General features: G+C 39.9%; 1 protein-coding gene across 5 annotated transcripts in view; it reads left to right on the top strand.

Moving 5' to 3' along the window:
• Positions 1 to 22302, top strand: part of Fur2 (furin-like protease 2) — a 332852-nt gene that overhangs the window by 302655 nt on the left and 7895 nt on the right. For all 5 annotated transcript variants that reach the window (XM_071709273.1, XM_071709272.1, XM_071709271.1 and 2 more), the window contains 4 exons: positions 6676 to 6780; positions 11238 to 11444; positions 19176 to 19470; positions 22002 to 22174. In XM_071709273.1, the coding sequence (XP_071565374.1) occupies positions 6676 to 6780; positions 11238 to 11444; positions 19176 to 19470; positions 22002 to 22174 (780 nt within the window). The remainder of the gene's footprint in view (positions 1 to 6675; positions 6781 to 11237; positions 11445 to 19175; positions 19471 to 22001; positions 22175 to 22302) is intronic.

Raw genomic sequence — 22302 nt, 5'->3', positions numbered from 1 at the left:
GACGGCATCGACGGTGATGGGGTTGAATAGGGGATCGTGGCAACGGTATTGGCGATACGTGGTCGGCATTACGTAACGAGAGCCCGTTCACGATCGAGGATTTTGCGGCGGAGGGATATCCCGACGAGCGGACGACACGTGAGTGAACGGACCGCCGCACACGCACCACGAATGCACCGGCGATACAATTTGAGCGATATTCTCTCCATGGCCTGCCAGCGATTCCCACCTACTCGTATCCCCGCGTGCGTGCGTGTCCGTGAATTTTGCGCGTGTGTCGCGGTGGGATAACGGATTCTAACGTTAAAGTAGAAAGAAGACGGAGCAGCTTTTTTTATTGGATGTAAATGTAGATCGTAGATCTGATATTAATAAATGAATTAATGTACGTGAATTGTTCAAAAGAAAGAAAATAGATATTTGTAATGGCTTCCAAATATAAATAGCAGCTACATAAATATCTTAGAATAGCAACAAGAAATCTCAATTTCTTGCGGTCTTTCTTCTGTATTTATATATTCTGTTGTTTACGAATAATGTTTGCTTATATCTGATAAAATTAGAAGCAAAAGACATCTCGTTTTATAAAAGATAATTTTAAAACGTGAGAAAGAGGAACATCTTATTTCTTCACTTTACAAAAAGTTTGCACCTTTTCCTCAGTTTATCAATCACAGAGACCTAAATATACTTCTGTACATTCCGCGGCGAATGAATGCAACGTCCGAAAAAAATGCAAGAAACTTAAGAAATTGACTTTTTCCTCGTTCCTATCTTCTTCACTCCCTTTTTCTCACGTTAAATCTTAACTTGCCCGTGTGCGCGATGACAACTTACAGGACTATGCACCCGCTGGGAACATCCGCGTATGTCGCGTACAGGTATAGCTATAGCGATAACCCGCAGGTCACCGCGAGACATTCTTCAGCGGTTTGATTTAGTGGCCCTCTCAAACTACGCCGCCAGCCCTTCGCCCGCTTATCTAACGCTGTTCAGAACGCTTGTACCCCCGGCCACCGGCGTTCTACAACCCCCGTTGCAATACACGTCCGTGCCTGCAGTTTACTACTATGAAACGAATCGGAAGTGTTGCGGAAGTACGCGCGCGCGCGCACGACGATCTAAAGGCGCGTACAAACCGCACGTTTCACGAGAAGAATAAGTTTGCGCTGCTATACACAGACGTGTTCTCGGTTGCACAGAACATACACGTTGCGCGAAATACGGTTCGACCGTCGGTTCTCTAACGCGGACGTATTTCGGAATTACCTTTATCTCCTCTCCCTTCGAGCACTGACCAAATGCTACTATTTGGCTAACCATTTGGTCAAACGATCGCAAAGAGAATTCAATAACAGTTGATTGAAGAATTCGGCAGCGATGTTTGATCTAGTTTAAAGGTGACCACTTACAATTAGAGACGCGCGTGGTTTTAATAGCAAAGAGAGACGACTGATTAATTTAAAGGATAATTTATTTAAAAGATGCACTTATCTATTTGACGATATATTCTCATACATAAGAATTTCACAGTAAATTTTGATATGTAATAGAAATATAATTTTAAAGCAATATTATTTAATAGCATTTTAACTTTAATTTATTGTAAGTTCGCTTTTTATAATCACAAAGAAAACATGGAGAAAAAAGAGAAATGATCAAATTAAGATGAAAATTAACTGAGGATAAAACCCCCGCTTGTAGATTAACTAATTTAGGCGATCACTTTTATAATTCAGAGCACGCTGGAGCAACATTTCGGGTTAGTGTGCACGCGCCTTAACGCGAGCTTGTTGCAGACACGGGATGATGAATCGCTCGCTCTATCTCTTCTTTAGATCTTATGACTCCGCGCCGTGACGTACTGAATCCCGCGGGAGCTCGGGCTCGATAAATAAAGTGGATTTAAGTACGCCATCAAAGCGCGTTCAGCTCCCTGAAAGAAATCATCTTGATGTTACAATTAAGTTCGCCGCGTAGTTATCGTCCGCCGTCAGATTTTTCCTCGCCCATACACGTTCGCGAAATCCTTATAGAAGTTAGTCACGCTGAAAACGGCGTGGGTCAGCTTTCAAAAAATACACGAGAACGTATGAGTGTCTACGGAGTAAAAGGCTTCCGCTACGGGCTATCCGACTCCTACCGTATTAATCTTTAATGACTAGACGTCCCTTTGACGTGCCTTCAATTCTTTTGGTACTAAGGTGATAAAAATAAATGACGAGGCAGCTTTTTAAATCCGTAATTCTTTTAGGATCTGAAATTAATTAAATTCGTAAAAATGTAATTTAAAATATATAATTCACGATTTTACTTGATTAAAACTTGATCATCTGCATCGGTCTTTCTCGATAGCTATTACGCCCTCCACCCGACGAGGTGTATTTGTAACTAACTTTTAAATTAGAATTCCATTCAGACGCGAAGTACATGTCGAATTAAGTGAAAAACGTTTTGTTTTACGGTACAATTGACGTCTTTCCGCGCTTGGTTATACCACAATTTTCTCGCAGATTGCGCCCGTTCCGTACGTTCCGTACAGGACGCTTTGTCCTGACATTTCCGTTCAGGCTTATAACAGATCTCGCTCGCTCGCTCGCTCGCCCGCCTCGGTTGGCATATCTATTTCACCGTTTACTCCTAAGGGCGCTACGAGTCCCAGAGTATTAATAAATTGCGCTGCATTGTGCTCCGCTCTATGCCGGTTCCCACCTCCGCTTCCTGCACCCCCCGTTCTCATCCGTTTTCTCGTCTTTTTACTCCTGCCCGTGCGCAGCTGCCGCGACGAGTATCTCCTATCGGGATTACCGGCGGCGCGTCGGAGAACGCGAGCGAGAACGCGACGGCACTATCGCTTCCGGAAAGCTACCGGATGGATTTAAGGGATTTTAGGAAGATCGCCAAGGTCGGCGCGGATCGAGGATTTGGCTAACGCCGCGAGTGACGCACGATTCCAGCCACGCTCGAAGGAAACGTTGATCATTGCCGGGAAACTCTGCCGTCTTTCGGCAACTGATTTACTTACCTTAATAATCTCGCATTCGATCCCGCTACCGAGAATTGCATCGCGAAAATCGACCGAGAACGTTACGCGTATACTTTGTTGATTTTTTTCATTACGCTGATTTTGTATGTTTTTTTTTAATTGACGTCACCTGCAGTCGTTCGGATTGAGTTACTTCGTGCTGGGTGAATTCGTTCACAATGGAACGCTACAAAGGCGGCGACGATCTGAAGATTCACGCGGTAGTTTCTACGCTAATCGCGCCGGAAACAAATCAGTTCAATTCGCCAACGTCTTCCTACGCTTTATGGCACTGTCCTCCAGCTTGGAAGTGAGGCGTTAATGGAGCGGATGACATAGAGCCAGGGAAGCAGGTCGGAGGGGGACTATCACTCATAGGGCCGGTAACAAACGCACGGGGAAAACTCTCTTCTGTAGAGTCTCCGAGTCTCCACGACGGTAGAGGATCGCGTCAAAGTTGGGCGCTTTGTCATTTTTAGTAGCGACGACGTGACTTCGCGTTTATGTCGTCACCTTCATGAAGAAAGTCGATCGTTAGTAATATAGGTATCTATGATAGGAGGAAGTCTGTGCGTATACGAAAATTCAAAATTTTGAGAACTTATATGATGGGAATATAAAATATTTTAGAACTACTAATAAATGATACCGTATGTATAATGCAGCATAAATTCTGTGACGAATTTTTACTAGAAATGACAGTAAATTACTTTTAAATATTACTTAAATCTCATAATATTGATTAAATTTTATATGTTTTAATTATAATTAAAATTTCTTAATTAAGTTAAGTCTAATGTTAATTTAGATTTCTCTATTACAAACCATTGTCGCAGTAAATCTATCAATTGACTATTTTACGGTATACAAATTACGATTCGTCAAAAAAATTTTGCAAACGTGTGAGCTGAAGCGGAGATATAGAGAGTTTTATAAGATACATCGTGTCTCGAGTTTCGAGTTAAATATTATTGGCGACGGCCGCGAAATAATCGGGAATATTATCAAAATTCCACATGGTCGAGCGAGAATTTCGGTGGGCGCCAGTTCGGCCGCGCTTCAGAAGGAAGACGCCCTCGAGCGAGTCCTTGACCCGCCCTTGTGAAATTTGCGTCATGAAGCCAACAAGCGTGCCGTGCACAAGTTGGACGTAAAATTGCCGGCGGAATACGGAAATATGCGAAACGGGCCTTCCGGCGTCGTCGCCAGCCGAGTTATAACAAACCCGCTAGTGAAACTGGCGAGGCATGCTCCATCACCGTCCGCGGAATATCTTCGAGAGATAGCGATAGTCTCGCATTTCCTTCCGCGCTTCGCTCCTTTTTCGCTAGCTTAGCTCGAAGCTAGGCATACACGCAAGCCGAAATTTTTTACCACGTTGAAGTCGATTCTTGGCACAAAAAAAATGTTAAAGAATTCACGGTTTAAATTATAAACAATTGGAAATGATTAATTTTCCGTAAATTACATTTCAAACAAAATTAAATTGGGTAAATAAGAAGGGTAATATTCTTTTAATCTGTATTTAAAAAGCAACTTCGTATTTATTGGTTGGATAATAATTAAAATTTGATATAGAGTGTAACATTGCGAGGAAAGTATTAAATGAAAAGAAGATGAAAAAATTTTCAAGTCTCTGAAGTATAGTCTTATTATAAGGTAAGAGCAAGTTACAGTTTACAGTTTTTCAAATACACTCACACGATATACATCGCTGTTCCTGAAGAGATAAAAATGGCTAAAGTGAAAGAAGTAGGGCAAGTAATCCTCTTTCACACGAAAGATAACTCGAGATTGAGGGGAGCAAGTGATGCACTTTGCCGCTCTTGGGGCTACTTAGATCCTCGAGAAGTCCGAAGAACGTCGAAGTAGCTGTCTCGAGCTCACCGCGAAAATTTCGGGTAAAACTCGATGGTAAAATAAAGGGCGCGCGCGCGCGCGCGCTTTTTCTCTTTTTTCCGAATTGCGCCCGAGTTCCTTGCGAATTGCTCTTCAATTTTCGAGCCGCGGCTCCGGAAGGAAGGCGCCGTGGAAGAATTTCAAGTAGGCGACACGTGTAAAGCATCGGCGGCGCAAAAACAGCTCCGGGAAGTGATTCTACTTCGTGGCGCGATGCAGTTTTGGTTGATTCCCGTTCCGGCTAAGTTCCGGTAAAACTCCGCCGGCGAAAGTTGAGCCGTTTCGGGAGCCTTTATGGGATCTTACGACTTCCTCTTGAAGTGTCGGATCGTATCAGAGTAATGTTGGAAGCTGTGCTTGTAAATCATAGACACATGCCGTTGTTTGCGCAAAACATCGCATCATACAGTTTATTTAGTGTGAAAGAATACAATATAGTAACGCAGAGTAAGAAAGACAATATTGTATATCAATTTTACTCTCTTTTGATCAAATTCAAATTTATTTAAATTCAATTTAAATCCAATGTAAATTCCGTTCTTTTCTTTAAGGCCAGTTGCTATATTTTGAAAGGTATACTTATATACGAGAAATAAATAAAAATATATGACTTAAGGACATTTTCTAGACAGAAGAGAGCAATTTTTCTTTTTAGTTTTTTACGGAATATTAATATTGAATAGATGAAAATAACGCGATATCCGACACTATTAGCTTTAACATTATCTGCTTCTATTTTTTGTGACTAATTTTTGATAAATATCTGGTGATATAATTAAGATTCGCGATCTCTGAATAGCGGACCAACGATTGGAATAGCTTATTAATTATTTTCGACACGCGTAACATTATTGGAGCGTGGCTACGCTTAGAATTATCGACAATCACTTTCATCGACCAAACTGAAACGTCGCCAGTCTATAACGTCGCGTAGTGTTGCGCTATAGATATAATTACAACCGTCTGGCGTTCAATAAGCTGCCAATTATCTCTAATGGATCGCGTTAAACTTCTAAAATGAGAGGCAATGTTATAAGCGCCGTCGTGCATGTCGTTCGTTATAATGTTAATTTTCGATTCAGTAATCTCTGCTCGCTAAATCCAAAAACAAAAGTCTTTGATACTGAATGTTATCGACAAATAATATTTGAAAAATCAATTATCGACGCTCTTGTTACTCATAATTTTATCATTATTGATATAGCGAAAGAGTTTCTATCCAATTTATTCTCAATATTGTTAACGTTAATGAAACATGCTATACATAGCAAATAATAATTTGTACTAATTGTACTAATAAATGTAATATTATCTGAAAACTTTGATGTATCATTTTTTAATGATGTACTTCTAAAACTTGTATCAATTTAGTTCTACATTATTTTAGATTATTATTTGGTGTTGTTTTATTAATAAAAAAAGAAATTGGATGTCTCATGGGCGAGCAGAGCGCGTCGGGGGAAATATTTATAGTCTGCAGAAAACACCGCGATGAATGTAGACGAGATTTAGCAAGTTCCGCCATATAATTCAAGAACGACACTTCGGGAGTTATCGCCAAACTTGTGTGAGTCGAAACGATATCGAGTCGCGCAAGACCATCGAAACGCCATCGTGAAGTCGGGAGAGGGAAATTTGCGAGCACCCTTTTGCCTCTTCATGTTTACGTTCGCGCGAGGACACGATGTCGGTCCTCTCGAATCACGCTCTCGAAGTCAGGAGAATAAGAACGCTTCATTTCTCTGTTTCAGATCGGCGCCCTGAAGAATTATTACCTCTTCTCTCACAAGCGACTGCACAAGAGATCCCTCACCGCGAGCGAACCGCATCACAAAGCGCTCAGGGATGAGCCACGGGTAAGTCGACGCATCTTTGTATTCTGCTAATTAAGAGACATTAATTACGAGATGCACGCGGGAGCAAGATTTTGCTTTATACTCAAAGAGAATAAGACGCGTTGTTTACGCGAGTCGTGGTGGATTTACTCCGAGGTCTGTGAGACGAAGGAAAAATTTAATTAGCTTGCAGTTATCGTATTAAGGACTTTGTTCTTATCGTATTAAGGGCTTTGTTCTTGGGCAAAAAGAATAATTATAATTAACATAAAATTTACGCGTGAGGAACGAAATGAGAGAGAGAGAGATGGAACGTGCAGTCGTAAGAGACATGCAGAAACATATGTACGAGAAATTAGGGTAAAATAATTATAATCGTAAATATATGCATCTTGCATTTAAAAGCAGACGTCTTACAAATTTATTGGACAGTTGACGCGTTAACGATCCGACATCTACGATTGTATAACGATCATTTCGGACAGAAAATTCATTGCCACGAGCGCCGTTAAATCACTGGGTAAAACTTGAACTCTTCACGATCGGTCAGCGCAAAAACGGCCTGCGTTTCGACAAACAGCTTAATTGGCCGATTCCGCTCAAGGCACGTTAACGATCGCGCGACAAATGCACGTTCTGGCAAGTGAACTGAATGTTTGTCCGATACGAAAGAAGTCTATGATAGAATTGTAAAATTAAGGTTTATACAAATGTGACAACGTAATAATTTTCTGAAGATAAAATATAATATTGATATTTAATGATTTTTCGATAATTGGTCAAATGCATATTTGCACCAATTTTTTTAAATATTGATTTTAACTTTACGAAATTGTTATAATAAGATCGAAATTAAGCGACCCAACTGGCCAGTTCCTATTTATTTTACTCACGACGTTTCGACCACAATTTGGTTCTTCTCAAGTGAGATATACAAAATTAAGCACGCAGCACTAAATCATGCGTCGCCAGATGTTGTATCCAAGCTACATCGTGCGAACGCTACGCTAGAAACGAATATGTCAATATGAATATGTCTAATATAAAAAAGCGGGAGACATATCGGAGGTAAATCGTAAAAACTTACATGTTAGGTGCGTCAAAAGAATAAAATAATAAATATCTGAGAGTCTAAATGTGAAATGTGAAGAAAATAAGACTGCCCATTTTCTCTACTAGCTCCGTTCCGTGCCATATTCAAAGTCACAATGATACGAAATATACACAATGACAAATTACAATAAGAAATTGTTATAATCGCGCTGTTTAATTTTATCGGGGAAAAAATGCTTTTTTATTTTTGCAATAGAATTGGGAGAAGAGGAAGGACATTGGGAAAAAATATGGAAACAGTCAAGTCAATAGAACCTGCAGAAAAAATGCAAGAAAGGATGAATTCTGTATTGAGATGTTTTGAAAACAAGCCATGCAATATGCGTTGCAAAACAGTCACATCATAAAAATGTTGTCTTTTTTCTCAGTATGTGTAGCCCTTGTGCCTTCAAAAAATCATTTTCCCATTTACATGCAGTTTTCTATCACTAAATATTCTGTCACTGTGAGAGAATATTCAACGGTAACGGTACACCTCACAAAGGGTCGCGAAATGTGCCTTCCTTTTTCGATTGACCAAAAACATGTTTTTGTTTGGTTCTGGTCTAAATTTTAATTAGCGCTGTGGTAAAACTTTGAACTTTAGAAAAAATTTATAGGCAAGAATAGAAATTTGTTTTACAACTTCTCTCGTCAAGCGAGATATACTTTCTTATGGCAGTAAATTGGTTTTAACATTTAATCCAAGAATTCTGACGTGTGTATTTTTCCAAATGTTATCATCTCTGATGAAAAGAAACACGCTTACGGTAATAAATCATAAATCCGTCATAGCCCTAAATAGTTTATGAAATTCCGTCCTTGCACCTGTAGATTTTTTCCGAATTTTTCACTATAATATCACTTTAGTACTCGCGCGGGAAATACCTGGTGGTCGCTTTAAGTGCACTCTCGGTGAAGCCTCGTCGTCCCTTCTCTCACGAGGACGTGGCAAAATATCTCACTGTTTCGAGAGACAATATTGTCGCCGCGTTTTCCGCCATTGTCTCCTCGTCTCGATAAGCTCCTTCTCGCGGGTGAAAATTACGGAGTGGTAGGGTGGACGAAGTGCGGTCGGAAAAATATCGTGTCGAAGAGAGAGAAAAAAGGGAGAAACGAGAGAAAGAGAAACAGGGAAATGCAGATCTTCGCATGCATCGCGGGGGAGCGCGCGATATAGCATTAATTATGAGCTGCGCTCGCAGGGAACACGTTATCGCGGGGAAAATGCCATTTGCACGGGGCGAACGTGCGGGGGGTAATTTCCGCGCGAGATACATTTTTTTCCGAACGTCCCGCGCTCAGAGATCGCCGGGATTTATGGCGGGCAAAGCCACGGATACGTGACCGGGAAATCTCTCTCGTTCTCCCGGCGATCGTGACTGGCTGCTTATTAATTGTGCAGCACGCTTAGTTAACCGCTTAATTGTTCGTTAAAAAATAGACGAGCGGTGTTTCATTTTGCACTTGCTCATGTTGGAAAAATGTCACGCGGCTCGTATCAATATAAACGAAACAATTACAGCGAATGAGACATAATAAATTGTTGACACCTCTTATTTCTTTTATTAATTTTTCTCACGTATATCTCGAAATGTCTTGTATTATTTGAAAAACTGTTTCTTTGAAATATTGAAGGAAAATAAGTAATTATACATAAAGAATTCTTCACGTTTATGTTTGTATTCTGAATTTTACAGCTTTCTTTATTAGATAAACTGATTAAATTTGAAAATTAAAATTCCGGGCTATATATCTAATTTTCCTTTGAAAGATAGCTTACTATCGGGATGACGATTTATGTCGGCGTTTAAATTTTATTTAGTTTTTCATGAAGAAGTAACTGGATATTTCATGTCCAGGGAAACGAGTGATTCGATAGTTTATTCGTTCGAAACATCATATATAATATTTACGTTACACACAATGTATATCTACATAAAATATAATATTTGCATTTCAATAGAAATTTATAAATATTGGTAATTAAAATTAACTGTAAACAATTGCAAACTAACTTTTACTTAATTAGTGATCATAAAAGCTTTTTTCCTTTATAAGTTAGAATTCTTTTAATACGTGTACTTGACATCATGACTTCTATTCTATCCACAACTGTTTATAATTCATAAGAGAATACGGCAACATCTGCTACTATTCTACTGCACGACTGCCATAACCGTTTGATTTTAAGGGACTTTTAGCATGTTCAATAATCGATTTGGCGCAGCACGTGTACGAAATTCTTATCTTACACTCATTGTGTTAGTTTGAAAATTTCTGAAATTTCTGCATTGGCGCGCGCCTTCAATAAATTATACGATCAAACTAACTCGGTTGATTCCGACGTATTTGGAGCCTCGCCAAAATTACGTGAGGTTCGTGAATCTGTCGGCGGTACCGGGTATCGAATCGCATTGCGTGTCCGGCTCCAGCACGACGATATGAATGAAACGGGAGAAACGCGGCGCGCGCTAGAATTAAAGCTCGTTCCCCGAGGCGTTTTTCGGTGATTGTTCGATTTATGACCCTCGATTAAGTCATTCTGCCCCGGTGAATTTTCCACGCAGATCGCAGCGTCGCAATATAGCTGTTTGGCCAATCAGTGGGATGATAAACAGCGGTGGTGTTATGAGTAGCTTTATATCTTAAAAAAAGGATAAAAAGACAATTTTATTTTTCTTTCTCTCTCTTAATTAAAATTTACTGTCTTTTAATTAAATTCTTCTGTTTAATTATCGACAAAATAATTCTTTGAAATAATACCAAACATAATGATAAACATTATACATTTTGTAAAAATATAAACGTCATAAATCTAAATTTTTATAACTTTGGAAAAGTAAATAGATAAAGGTGATGATGATTTAGTAGATGTATATAGATATTGCTAATAAGTGGTTTTAATTTAAATCGTAATTCCTTTAATATTTCTGAATATTAATGTCTCGATATACTATAGCAATTATATTTAATTATATAAATTTCATTATAATATTAAAAGCTTATAATTACATGTAATTAATAATTCTTTATCCAAAGGCACTAAACTAAAATGCCTTTCGTACTTTTTATATAACTTGCCTATTATATAATCAACATATTTTGCCCGGCAAAAAATCGACTGATGATACCGTTGAAATATTTCGCCGGACACCTCGGAAAATTTGCGACCGTTACCGGTTTACATCAGCATGTAATGTCGCGTGGGGAACTTAGTGCAACGACGTGAGAGATAACAAAACGTATTCTGGCGGCTAATGGCTTTCGGGTCGGTCCAAGTTATTCAAGTTTATAGCGCCACGACGTAACTCGAAGTCGATCATATAGAACCCGGTGGTGCAAGAAAAGGTTCGCTACAGAATCCGGTATGCTTTCGGTTGCAGGTGCACTGGTTTCAGCAGCAGCATGAGAAGAAGCGCAAGAAGCGCGACTTCGGTGGCGCGTCCTACGCGTTCACCGATTACCAGCCCTACTTCCACGGCTTTGGTCCGCGTCCGCGGCAGGCCGCCCTGTTCCACCGCCAAAGAAACAGAGGCGTGCCACTTCAAAACCTGTTCACGGATCCGCTCTTCAAGGAACAGTGGTACCTGGTAAGTACATCTCGCGCCGTACAGACCGCCGCGCCGCGACAGGATACGTGACGGGAATCGAACGAGAGAACTTCACGCGGTATCTAAGTCGCTCGACACTTCCGACTATTTCTTTCTCTTTTTCGAGAAGAGTCTATCGATGATGTCAGTTCGGAAAAATGTTTACGTTCATATTTTCTGACATTTTCTGATAAAAGAAATAACACATTGTAGCAATTGAAAATTATAATTGACGATGTACCTAACCCAGGGCATATTTTTGTAGCTAATCGATGTTGTTTATTTTAACTTAAAGTAATGATAAAAGTAATGATGAAAATTATAGATAATAGCATACGGAAAGAACGGTTTTGCTGAAGTATTTAAAAATTTAGCTAGATACAGATCTGAAAATAATTGTGTTACACCATCAAAATAATTCTAGTAGGTCGTTGAAGTATGATGCTGTAAAAATTTTTGACATTTTAGCAATCAGTTTGAATGTTCTACATAATTATTTTGATGGTGCAACAAAATTATTTTCAGATCTGTATCTAGCTAAATTTTTAAATACTTCAGCAAAACCGTTCTTTCCGTGCAGTGAGAGCAATATCCCGGCTTTCCTACCGTCATTTTGATTAGGCGACCTCAATCTACGGAAAATATCACAAATCTTCTTCAGTTATTAAATTAGTCGTTCAATCCTGACGTATCTCATTAATTAGACTAGAGATCGCATCTCGATTTTTAGCTGTGAGTTAATTATCCACCGAATTATTGCATATCTTACACTGTAATAATCGAGAGAAACGCAGCGGCGTTTACATTGCGACTCGATGCACTTAAACGAGGTACATATCTTGCGCAAAACGCTCACATAACTCGCATAACTCGGCTCGCGTAATCGTGAGCGAGTAAACAATTATCGCAGTAATGGTTCGGCGGGTCCCGCGTACAAACAATCAATCAACGTGTTTGTTATCCGATTAGCGGCCGCGACTAATGCGATCTTATTGAGCGAGAGCCCGTCGAATCGATCGACGGGCCCGGGCCGGCCTGAGATTATCGAAAACAACGCGCTTGATGAGGTTGTTTTAGACCTCTTCCACTTCACGATTCTGTCAGGCGGAACGTTGCACTTCCATTCCAGTCGCGTGGCTTAATCGCTCCAAATTAATCCTCCAGACTGATCATCCTGGCGCATTAAACGCGTTAGAAAGACCGTGTTTCGTTATTTAAAATGTTCGAGAGATTACCTTTAATTCTACGTTAATTGTACATGTTATCTGCAATTACGAGTTATAAATTAAAAGTAAGGATTTTACCACAGTGGCTAGTTGGATCGAGTAAAAATCTCTGTTGTTTGGAAAATTCCAAAATTTCTTTAACAACATTGAAGTTGCTATACCTACTTGAAAGAGCTCATGCATTTTATGTTCCATCTCCATTAATTTAAATATATAATTTATAAACGTATGTGAAATATAGATTTTATAACGTATAAATACAAAATTAATTTTTTAAATATAGTGAGAAATATATTTTAGATAACGATGGAAAATGTTAAACGCGAGAAATCAGACTTTTCTGTATAAGAGCATAAATCTCGACACTTAGTGCATCGTGCGACCAGACTTGGTACTTATTTCTCGCGCGAACTAGGCGGACCTTAATGGAGCCGTTGTGCTGCACACGCGTTTTCTTGCGGAACCAAGTAAGCAGCTTATAACGTGCAGCCGTGCCATCTAGAACAGCAGCAGAGTGGTGAGAAACAACGGAAGCGGGTAGAGCTAGCTTTTGGCAGGCTCGCCCCCGATATATCCGGCAGAAATTTTTCTCTCTCTCTGTTCTCCGAAGCGCGTTGCCCGCCAGCGCGGCGTCTCGGCCTAAGTTGTCGAGAAGTTCTCGATTATATCGAGTGTCCCAGCTTCTAACTGTTCTACTTTCATCGGCGAATGTCCGAGAAAACGTAAGGAACATCCTCGATTGCCTGTTCTTGCGGATGCTGTAGGTAGTTACCGGAGGTAGTTTTACTTTGATTCTTAATTCCCTTACGGGAAATCTTAGCCTTCGTTTTGTTTCAAGTTGTACTTTGGCAATATTTTAATTCGAGAAAGAATCAAAAGAAGAAATATAGAAGCTCAAAGCTGAATATCAAAAAGTTAGGAGGGTAAATGGGGTTGCGCAATCATAAATTTTCGCTTCAAAGGGAGAAAACGGGCTTCAAATTGATCAAAGAATCAAAGATGAAAGAAAGTTCCGAAAAACCTATGTATTTATCAGCGATGCTGCATTATATAGGGCACTCCGCTACGCGAACGAGATTGAACGAGACGACAGCTGCAAAAATAGATGTAGTTTCTTTTTCGATATGAGGAATAAACAAATTCAGTTTGCGCAACGGCGCACTTACAAAAATACATTCCGCACTCTCCTTTTTCCTTCGTTTATTCCCGACGCAAGGAGAAAAGTTCACGTTTCTCGCTTCTGACGTCGTGATTCGATGTGGTTGTAGCGAGAGAGAGAGAGAGAGAGAGAGAGAGAGAGAGAGAGAGAGAGAGAGAGAGAGAGAGAGAGAGAGAGAGAGAGAGAGAGAAAGAGAGCAAGGAGCCTTAAGAAATACGCGATGCGCGCGTATCACGAAGATTACGATTTTGCATAATGGACCTAATATCGGGTGGTATGAAATTTGAGCAGCTCAGGCGAACGCTCCGATATTCGGGGGGGGGGGGAGACCTCCTCTCTATTTGCAGAAAGCAATGCCCAAATATGCCGACACTCGAAACCCGGACGCAGCAAAAGTCTGCCACATATGTAAAAGCACGAGATGCAGCGTTCGTGAGACGCCCGGAGCGTCGCCCGAAGCGCGATAAGGAGCCGGGGCTTACGTAAACTGATAAACCATCTATGATATCCCGTATGGCATATCGATATCCTGTCTGCAACATGAACACAAAAATATCCGAGAGCAAATTAATCGATGTCGATTTCTCATTTCTCATCGATCCGCTACGAATCTAATTTTATATTCCCATATTTATTATTCATTACTGCATGTCTGATATACATCAAGAATGTTACTTGCTGTTTAAAAATTTGATATTTGACAATGTGATAATTGATTCTCAAAATGTCAGCGATATCTAAGGGCGTATTATTAATTTATTAATTGGATTATTGACGCGCCTTGAGGCGAAAGAGAAAACGAGATTACGAGGATAAAAGTAATTCGATATGAAGATTCACAAATATATGACAGTCATCCAAGTGGACTTTTATACTTCGGCCTTTTGCTATAAGTATTTCGTAATGCTAAGATGCTGGAGGATTGAATCGAAGAATAAAATCTATTAGAAGGTTAAACATTAGACAAGAAATTTGAATCAAATGTAGACAAACTTTATAATCTAAAGAGTCATGTTAAATATAAAATTGTATGTGAAGTAGTTGCTGACGTTGCTGATGATGAGTCGAATTCAATCTTCTCTCGAATGTCTAATCGTGATTTTTTTCGATATTATATAATAGTCTTTCTAATATTGGATCTCAAAATTTTTTATTTCTTTATTTTACGATATCTTTCTCGGAAATTTACGATGAAGGGGATAATCAAGAATCAAGTTTAGTTTGTAATACACGTTTCTCTTTATATCTTTAGATAGAGGTAGACCACGAATCTTGTATTGTTAGATTTTTATGTCTATGCTCGCGTCATGGAAACGACGTCTAGTTCGCTTTTGTTATACCGTGGAAGATGCCGGGATGCCCGGCATTGCCGGGGCGAAGAGTATCTTCGGACGAACTAGAGCAACCCCGGATTGTTGTAAACTCGGCTCGGACGCGGGGTTTTTTCTTCGTCCTCTTTTTGTCAGGTCGGCCGCACGCGTCGTGAGAGAGAATGGGCCGCATTGTCTTTCCCCGGGCACAATATGCGCTCACAATGTATGCGCACCAACCCATCTCGCCTCACCATTCGCAGCACGCTGATGGGATTACAGCGTTCTTATGCACGGCACCCGTAAATTTGGCGCTTCTCGCTGGATAATTTTGCCTGCGTTCGTCGGAGAGGAAGAAGCAACCAAGGGATCGATGCGTCGCGCGCGCAACATGAAGAAAACGGAATGTTCAATTAGATTCCTTGGTTTTTCTATGAAGCAGTTTTCAATATTTTGTATAAGAAAATTAATTCTTAAATCGGAATATATAAAAATTATTTTATTAGAAATAATTTTACAATTATGCGAGCTGAAAACTATGAATAAACAGTCGTCGATCCGTGAATTTTGTATATAAGTGGTATATATAACACATGGTACTTGATGTAATAAGAGACTGCATATTCCTCTTTCGCAATTTTTTCGGAACCGTAGAATACCGAACATGATATTTTTTTATCTTTTCAGATTTTTGTGTCAAAATTTTTATTAGAGTAACGTGAGATAGGTGGAAAGCTTTCCGTGCTCTTCATCAAACCGACATGCAATAGTCGATATGGTTTGATGTTGACAATTCTGTATCCATGGGTTTGGAACAGCGATAGCGCTACAACAAGCAGCTCGGTAACGTTGCGCCCACATTAAACCCACGTTTCCTCCTCTTCGAGCTATCGAGTTCTGATCCCGTTGCATTCTCAGCGCATACCGCACTCTCGTTCTTCGTCTCTTCTTGATCCGCTCGTAGCGCCGAAATCTCCGCGCAGATAAGCGCTGACACGGACGACGGGGACACGCGTCGATGCCCCCGGGGTCTTCCTCACGGGCGAGCACGACAATGTGCAATCTAGTTAATGGAATTGCAGGGAGAACGGAACCGGCATCGTGTGCGACGCGCCCGGGCCCGAATGACCGAGTAAAAAAGCAGCAGTGAGAAAGGTGCATCGGCACGGAGATTGGCACATTCCCGGTCGCCGGTGTTTCCGCGATGAGAACACGTACCGCGCTGCTCCTCTGATCACGATGAGCTACGGGCGTAATGTACGAGAGCCGGAATTAAGAGAAACCTATATCCTGTCCTTTTACATGCTCTTCATTCGTGTGATAGCCCGAGGCGGACTCGCGTTAGATTCTAAGCGATAACCCTTCTAATTAGCTATATCACCAATGTTTCCTGAATTGCGTATATCTCTCGAGACGTGATTCTTTTTTATTCTTAAAGGAAAAACATTTTTTTTATTTTCATAGATTTTAGCATATTACTCCTGAGAAAGTTCTTTGTGAATTTATGAATTATAAATAGAAATTGTTTATTTAAATCAGTTGACAGGCCAAAAGTCCTAATCGTAATGTTTGTTGCATCAAAAAAACTTATATACATATATGTGAGAGTTTTTAAAAAATGTATAGTTAAAAAGTTGATTTTTTTAATTTACTAGACATCACAGACGCGCGCTTCGCGCGCGCTATTTAGCTTTAACATTAAACACAAGTGTCAAAATATACAGCTATTCATGAAATAAGCGCAGCGAGAGAACCAATCGGCATCGCGGAAAAGCGACAATAAACTTCGATAGATTCGAGTATCGACTTTATACATGCCTTTTTTAGATATGACTCTTTTATTTATTTATTTTATTTATTTTTTAATTTACTCTTTTATATATTTAGCTATTACTTCACCGTTGCTTTATTTACTTCATTTTCTTATATATATAGCTTTGATCCTGATAAATAATACAGTACTTTTGTATTTTGCAGAATATTTCATGAAAATAAAGAAGGCTTTTTTTATATGTAAAATGAATGTTAAAAGCATTTGTTAAGCCATATATTCGATGCACCTGTTCTATCTCTTCCAATTCTGCTCAGTTCACGCGGAAAAACACCCATAGTCATAAAGATTAGAGAATACCTCGTGTTCTTGTGTTCCGCGAAAGTATTTCGCGTTGTTCGCGTACATTCGCACACATGCGGAAACATTTCCAGAGGCTACACTTCCAAAATACATAGTCCGAGATTATTCTCGATATGTAGACAAAATGTAGAATCTACGCGGTAATCAGAATTAAAACTTTTTGCAAAATAGTGATTCCTTGCAAGCATCTAAATTTTTTTACCAAATTTGCGTGCGATAAAAATTGATCCTAAGTTGTCATCCTTTTCTTTCTACTCAAAAAATCTAAATTATTTCTAAATTGTAGAACATTTTGGAAGTTGTTTTTTTTTTACTACCGCAATTATTATTTTTCAACCGATAATTATAAAGATATCCCGTATCAATATTCCCGTGTCGAAGATATCCCCTGTATCAATTAGAATGATAGATCGTTCGACCCATCTGGGATTGATGTATTCGCCGTGCTTACTTGACCGTCCATCTCCCCTGATGGCTAATCTACGGAGTCCGCGATATCATGCCACGCACGCACGAATTTATCGCATCGCTGTCGTGAATTTTTTTTACCGCGATTTAGATATGATCATACGCGGACTTGCGTGATCGCCGCGGGAACACGTGTACGAAACATTCGCGTATTTTCATCGTATGCATTTATTACGTAAATTGCGTAAATTTATGACGCACACAAATGAAAAACGCCATTCGTATAACCGGAACTCCGCAATAATCAATCCATTATAAATGCATAAAACGAACGTTTGTTATATAGGGGATACGAATCGTGCGTCGCCCGGCGGTACGAGAGAATCGTGTCTCGCATATATTTTTTTCCGGCTCGATATAGCTGGGTGGCTACCGACAGCGATATCAGAGAAGAAGCTATAGCTCTGTCAAAATTCGAATGGAATTTTAACACCGTCGATATTTTTATGAGAACGATGGCGCGCGATATAACATTTGGTGATCAAAAAGTTCCTGATGGAATTTCTAGCGCTTGATTTTTTGATACTGAAACTTCTTAGGGGCTTTAATGTAGCTATTCATTTTTTACACATTATATATACAATACATAGTTGTACAAAAATTGGTAGATATTTAAGAAATAATTAATGCGGAGTCCCATAATAATTAGAAAATTAATCATTTTTATAACATTAGGAAATATCAATGTTCTAAATTATTATGGGACGCTGAGAGTATCAGCTATCTTACTTGCTGGTATAATGGAGACCACGTTGTGAAAGCTGTGGCGTCCGAATTTGTCGTGCGGCTAGTAATCCATTAATCCATGAAATTGTATACGCGCGTGTGGAGATATATAGCGTTACACGAATATCAATCAACGGTCATATACGGTAACACGAAATTCGCGAATTAATTGCTATCAAAGAATCGTGTATCGCACCATGCGCGATTTATCATCAAAATCTTCGGCTGAGACAAAATATTTTTTGCATTTAGGGTACAATGTATATTCTTTTGTGTTTACATAAGTATAGAATGTATATTTAATGTAACAAACTGTTTTGTCGGAAGAATTGTAACTCACGAAAAATAAGAATTAGATTAAAAAATTTAACACTAATGTAAAAATAATCATGAAATTTATATGCTAAATGTAATCGATGTTAACTTATGAAAACGGAGGTAATTTCTAAATTTTTTATTTTATAATGAGTTAAGCTGTACCTAATTTAAAAAATCTTGCTAACTATAAGAGATATATATATATTTAAGTAGCGAAACAAGATGTTTATGTAGGCATAATTTCCAAAACATACAAGTTGGTTAATTCTCAAATTTCCTTGCGCTCTACCTGAAAGAAGGGCAACAAAACGATTGCGGCACGTTGAAGAAAAAAATATATATATATTCATCGTTAAATCGTTCATTAAGATTAACATTTCGTTGCCCTAGAATGGCGGCGCCAAGGACGGTTATGACATGAATCTCGGCCCAGCCTGGCAGAAGGGCTATACCGGCAAGGGTGTCGTCGTTTCGATTCTGGACGACGGCATCCAGACCAATCATCCCGATCTCGCGCTCAACTACGATCACCAGGCCAGCACGGACATCAACGACAACGACGACGATCCGATGCCGAGGGACAACGGCGACAATAAGCACGGCACTCGATGTGCCGGCGAAGTCGCCGCCGTCGCCTTCAACCAGTACTGCGGGGTCGGAGTCGCTTATAACGCCAGCATCGGAGGTAAGGTCATTTGCAACAAAGATCGAAATAGTGTGCATAAGTATAGCCACACGTAATCGCGGGATTGTGAAACGAAAGAGAAATAATTTAAGAGATTAGGTCCGAGGCTATTTTGAAAATATTATTTGATAAGTGAAGTGAAGGAATAAGTTTGTGTCGGAAAATAATAATTGAATGACAGTCTCTATCGGAATTTAATCTAAATTGGTTACATACGATATATAGGTACGTGACTTTGAGCGACTATCAATATGAAAATATCCGTAGGATATTTTGAAAATAGTAATACTTTTTTTAGTACTTTTTTTAGGACTGGCTATTTTGAAAAAATGCTATTTAAGATTTATGAATGAAAGAAGTGATCACACACACACACATTTTTAACATTTCTGATTGCTTTAATCTTTTGATACGCTTTAACTCGGATATGTAGCAATTAGCATTCTAATTCTGATTGTTAATTTTCTAATTATCTCTTTATTGATATTACAAATAGGATACTCGAGGACGAGAAAATGTATTACTGATAGAGGATTATTTAATGCGGGGGATGTGTGTAATTTTCTATTCATAAACGAGTAACTTATAAATATACTTTTAAAGATTTAAATTCGTCGCCATGTTTGATAAACTATGCCGTTAGAGTTATGCAAAAATTGAATTATCATCTTGAATTACAGCCTGTATATTTTGCAGATAACGCGAAAATTGAATGAAGTGCATATAATGTACGCATACATATATAACGCGTATATGGTAGGGATCAATATTTCCTTTTCCCCATACTGCTGCGTTTGGTAAACTGGAAATTGTTAGAGGCATTTTATGTTCTGACGGATTTTGTTGAAATTTGAAATAGGTTGTTACTCAGGTGTGTTAGTATTTCAGATGATGAGAGAGTGCAGCTCATCTCAACTCGCGTGTACAAACGTTGACGATCCATTGGCTCACCCCGGGCACAAAGATATACCAAAACCTTTTGTCCATTTAATATTCAAACTAACGAGAAACCTGATGTGTCCTTTGATTCGGTTTTAATCTTGGTATATTTAGCTTCGTTGTTTAACATGCGGGCCGCAAGCCGCGAGGCGCATTCGCTGTTTATTCTCGACGCTAGTTACGAAAAGAAGCACGCGAAATTGAGAATATCTTCCGCGAAAAAAGATCATTGGAAATTTATACGCGCGCGCGATACATTAATCGCCACCGAAGAAGCTAGGTTGACGCTAATTACGAGCAGTCTATTCTGGCTGCCGTCAATCTTGTACATCCGCGAGAGCGCTTTTCGCCGATGCCGGTAATCACTTAATGCGCGATTTAAGAAACGGGGCTTTCGCGTCGTCGTTGTCTCGAAAGCGGTGTTTATCTTTTCTTATATGCCGAGTGAGCGAATCCTCCTGGGATCGTTCCGGAGCGCTGACTTAGCCGGCGAATAGCTCCACGGAAATAAATAGTGCAGCGACCGCTGGGAATGTCAGGTCTGGCGGTGGTCGCTTTATCGTCTCGAAACCTCGCTTGAAGAATAGGCCAGGTTTTCCGGGCGCTCGCCGCTATTCCCCGACTCGATGCTATCGAGCTGTATTAATTCCGTTAACCCATTTCGAAGCGAAACGAACGTCCGTAAGCCGTCGGGGCTTACGACGAGTGGGAACACCAGAGCCGGGGAGCCGAAATGATAGCGCGGAACGATACAGCAGCGTTAACCGGATATTGAATTGGAGGAATTGATGATCGTACGAGCACGCCGCGCGGCGAAATTAGAAATTTCGATATAGCGGCGACGAGAAATTTCGCTAGAACCGCGAGACGGCGATGGTTATCCCGCGATAACGCCGCGACGGCGGATGTCGTTGGTTGCAATTAACTATCGTTTGCCTACGAGCCACTTTTATGCGGGGATCAAAACGTAATGGAATTTCGCGATAGAAATGTAAAATTTTGTCAGTTATTTTCATCCAAAGCTTTCAACCGATACGATTTGCGACCTCGATGAATCTGATTTCGAGTGCTTATTAAATGAGACTAACTTGATTTGTTTGATATCCGCTAGAATATTCGTTTATGAGATAAACCGTTTGAGAGATTGAAACCAACAAAAACGGATCTCTGATGCTCTGATCGAAATTGTACTATTCTGGCCTCAATTTTAATATAATAGCGTAGCAGTAATCGAATGATGATTATACTTGAAAATGGAACGGAAAATCAGCTTATACTTCTCCCATCAAAATAAAAAAATTTATAAATATCTAATTACACGCATATTTTGAGAGCCGGAAAAACAAATGGGAACAAATGAAAAAATTAATTAAAATCGCACGATTGTACTGAAAATATTTCTATCATAAAAATCACTTTTACGTACTCTGCACCTCCTCTCGCTTGGTCAAACTCCCGTTGCCCGTCTCGGCCATCCTTAAAATCGATATTAACATTCCGCACATGACAATCCGTGAGATAAAATCACGGCATACGGCGAGAAAGGGGGAAAAGGAAGACTCGCCTCACGCACATATCTCTCGTGTTCTCAGGCGTGCGAATGCTCGATGGCCCGGTAAACGACGCCGTCGAGGCCAGAGCTCTGGGATTGAATCCTGATCACATCGACATATACAGCGCCTCCTGGGGTCCCGAGGACGACGGCAAGACCGTCGACGGCCCGGGCCCTCTCGCCAGAAGGGCGTTTATTTACGGAGTGACGAGCGTAAGCTACATATATCGCGCTACATACTTTCTGCGCGCGTTCGCGAAGCGAGAGGATCGATTTATTTTCTGTCGCGGATTTCCCCTCGACATTTTATTTTATTACTTCGGAAAGGGGGGGGGACTTAA

This window comes from Temnothorax nylanderi, unplaced genomic scaffold (assembly GCF_030848795.1).
Source record: "Temnothorax nylanderi isolate EJ_2023f unplaced genomic scaffold, tnyl_v1.0 TNYL_tig0075_pilon, whole genome shotgun sequence".
NCBI classification, from domain to species: Eukaryota; Metazoa; Arthropoda; class Insecta; order Hymenoptera; family Formicidae; genus Temnothorax; species Temnothorax nylanderi.
The sequence above is the reverse complement of the archived record's forward strand: the minus strand, read 5'-3'. Positions and strand labels throughout refer to the sequence as shown.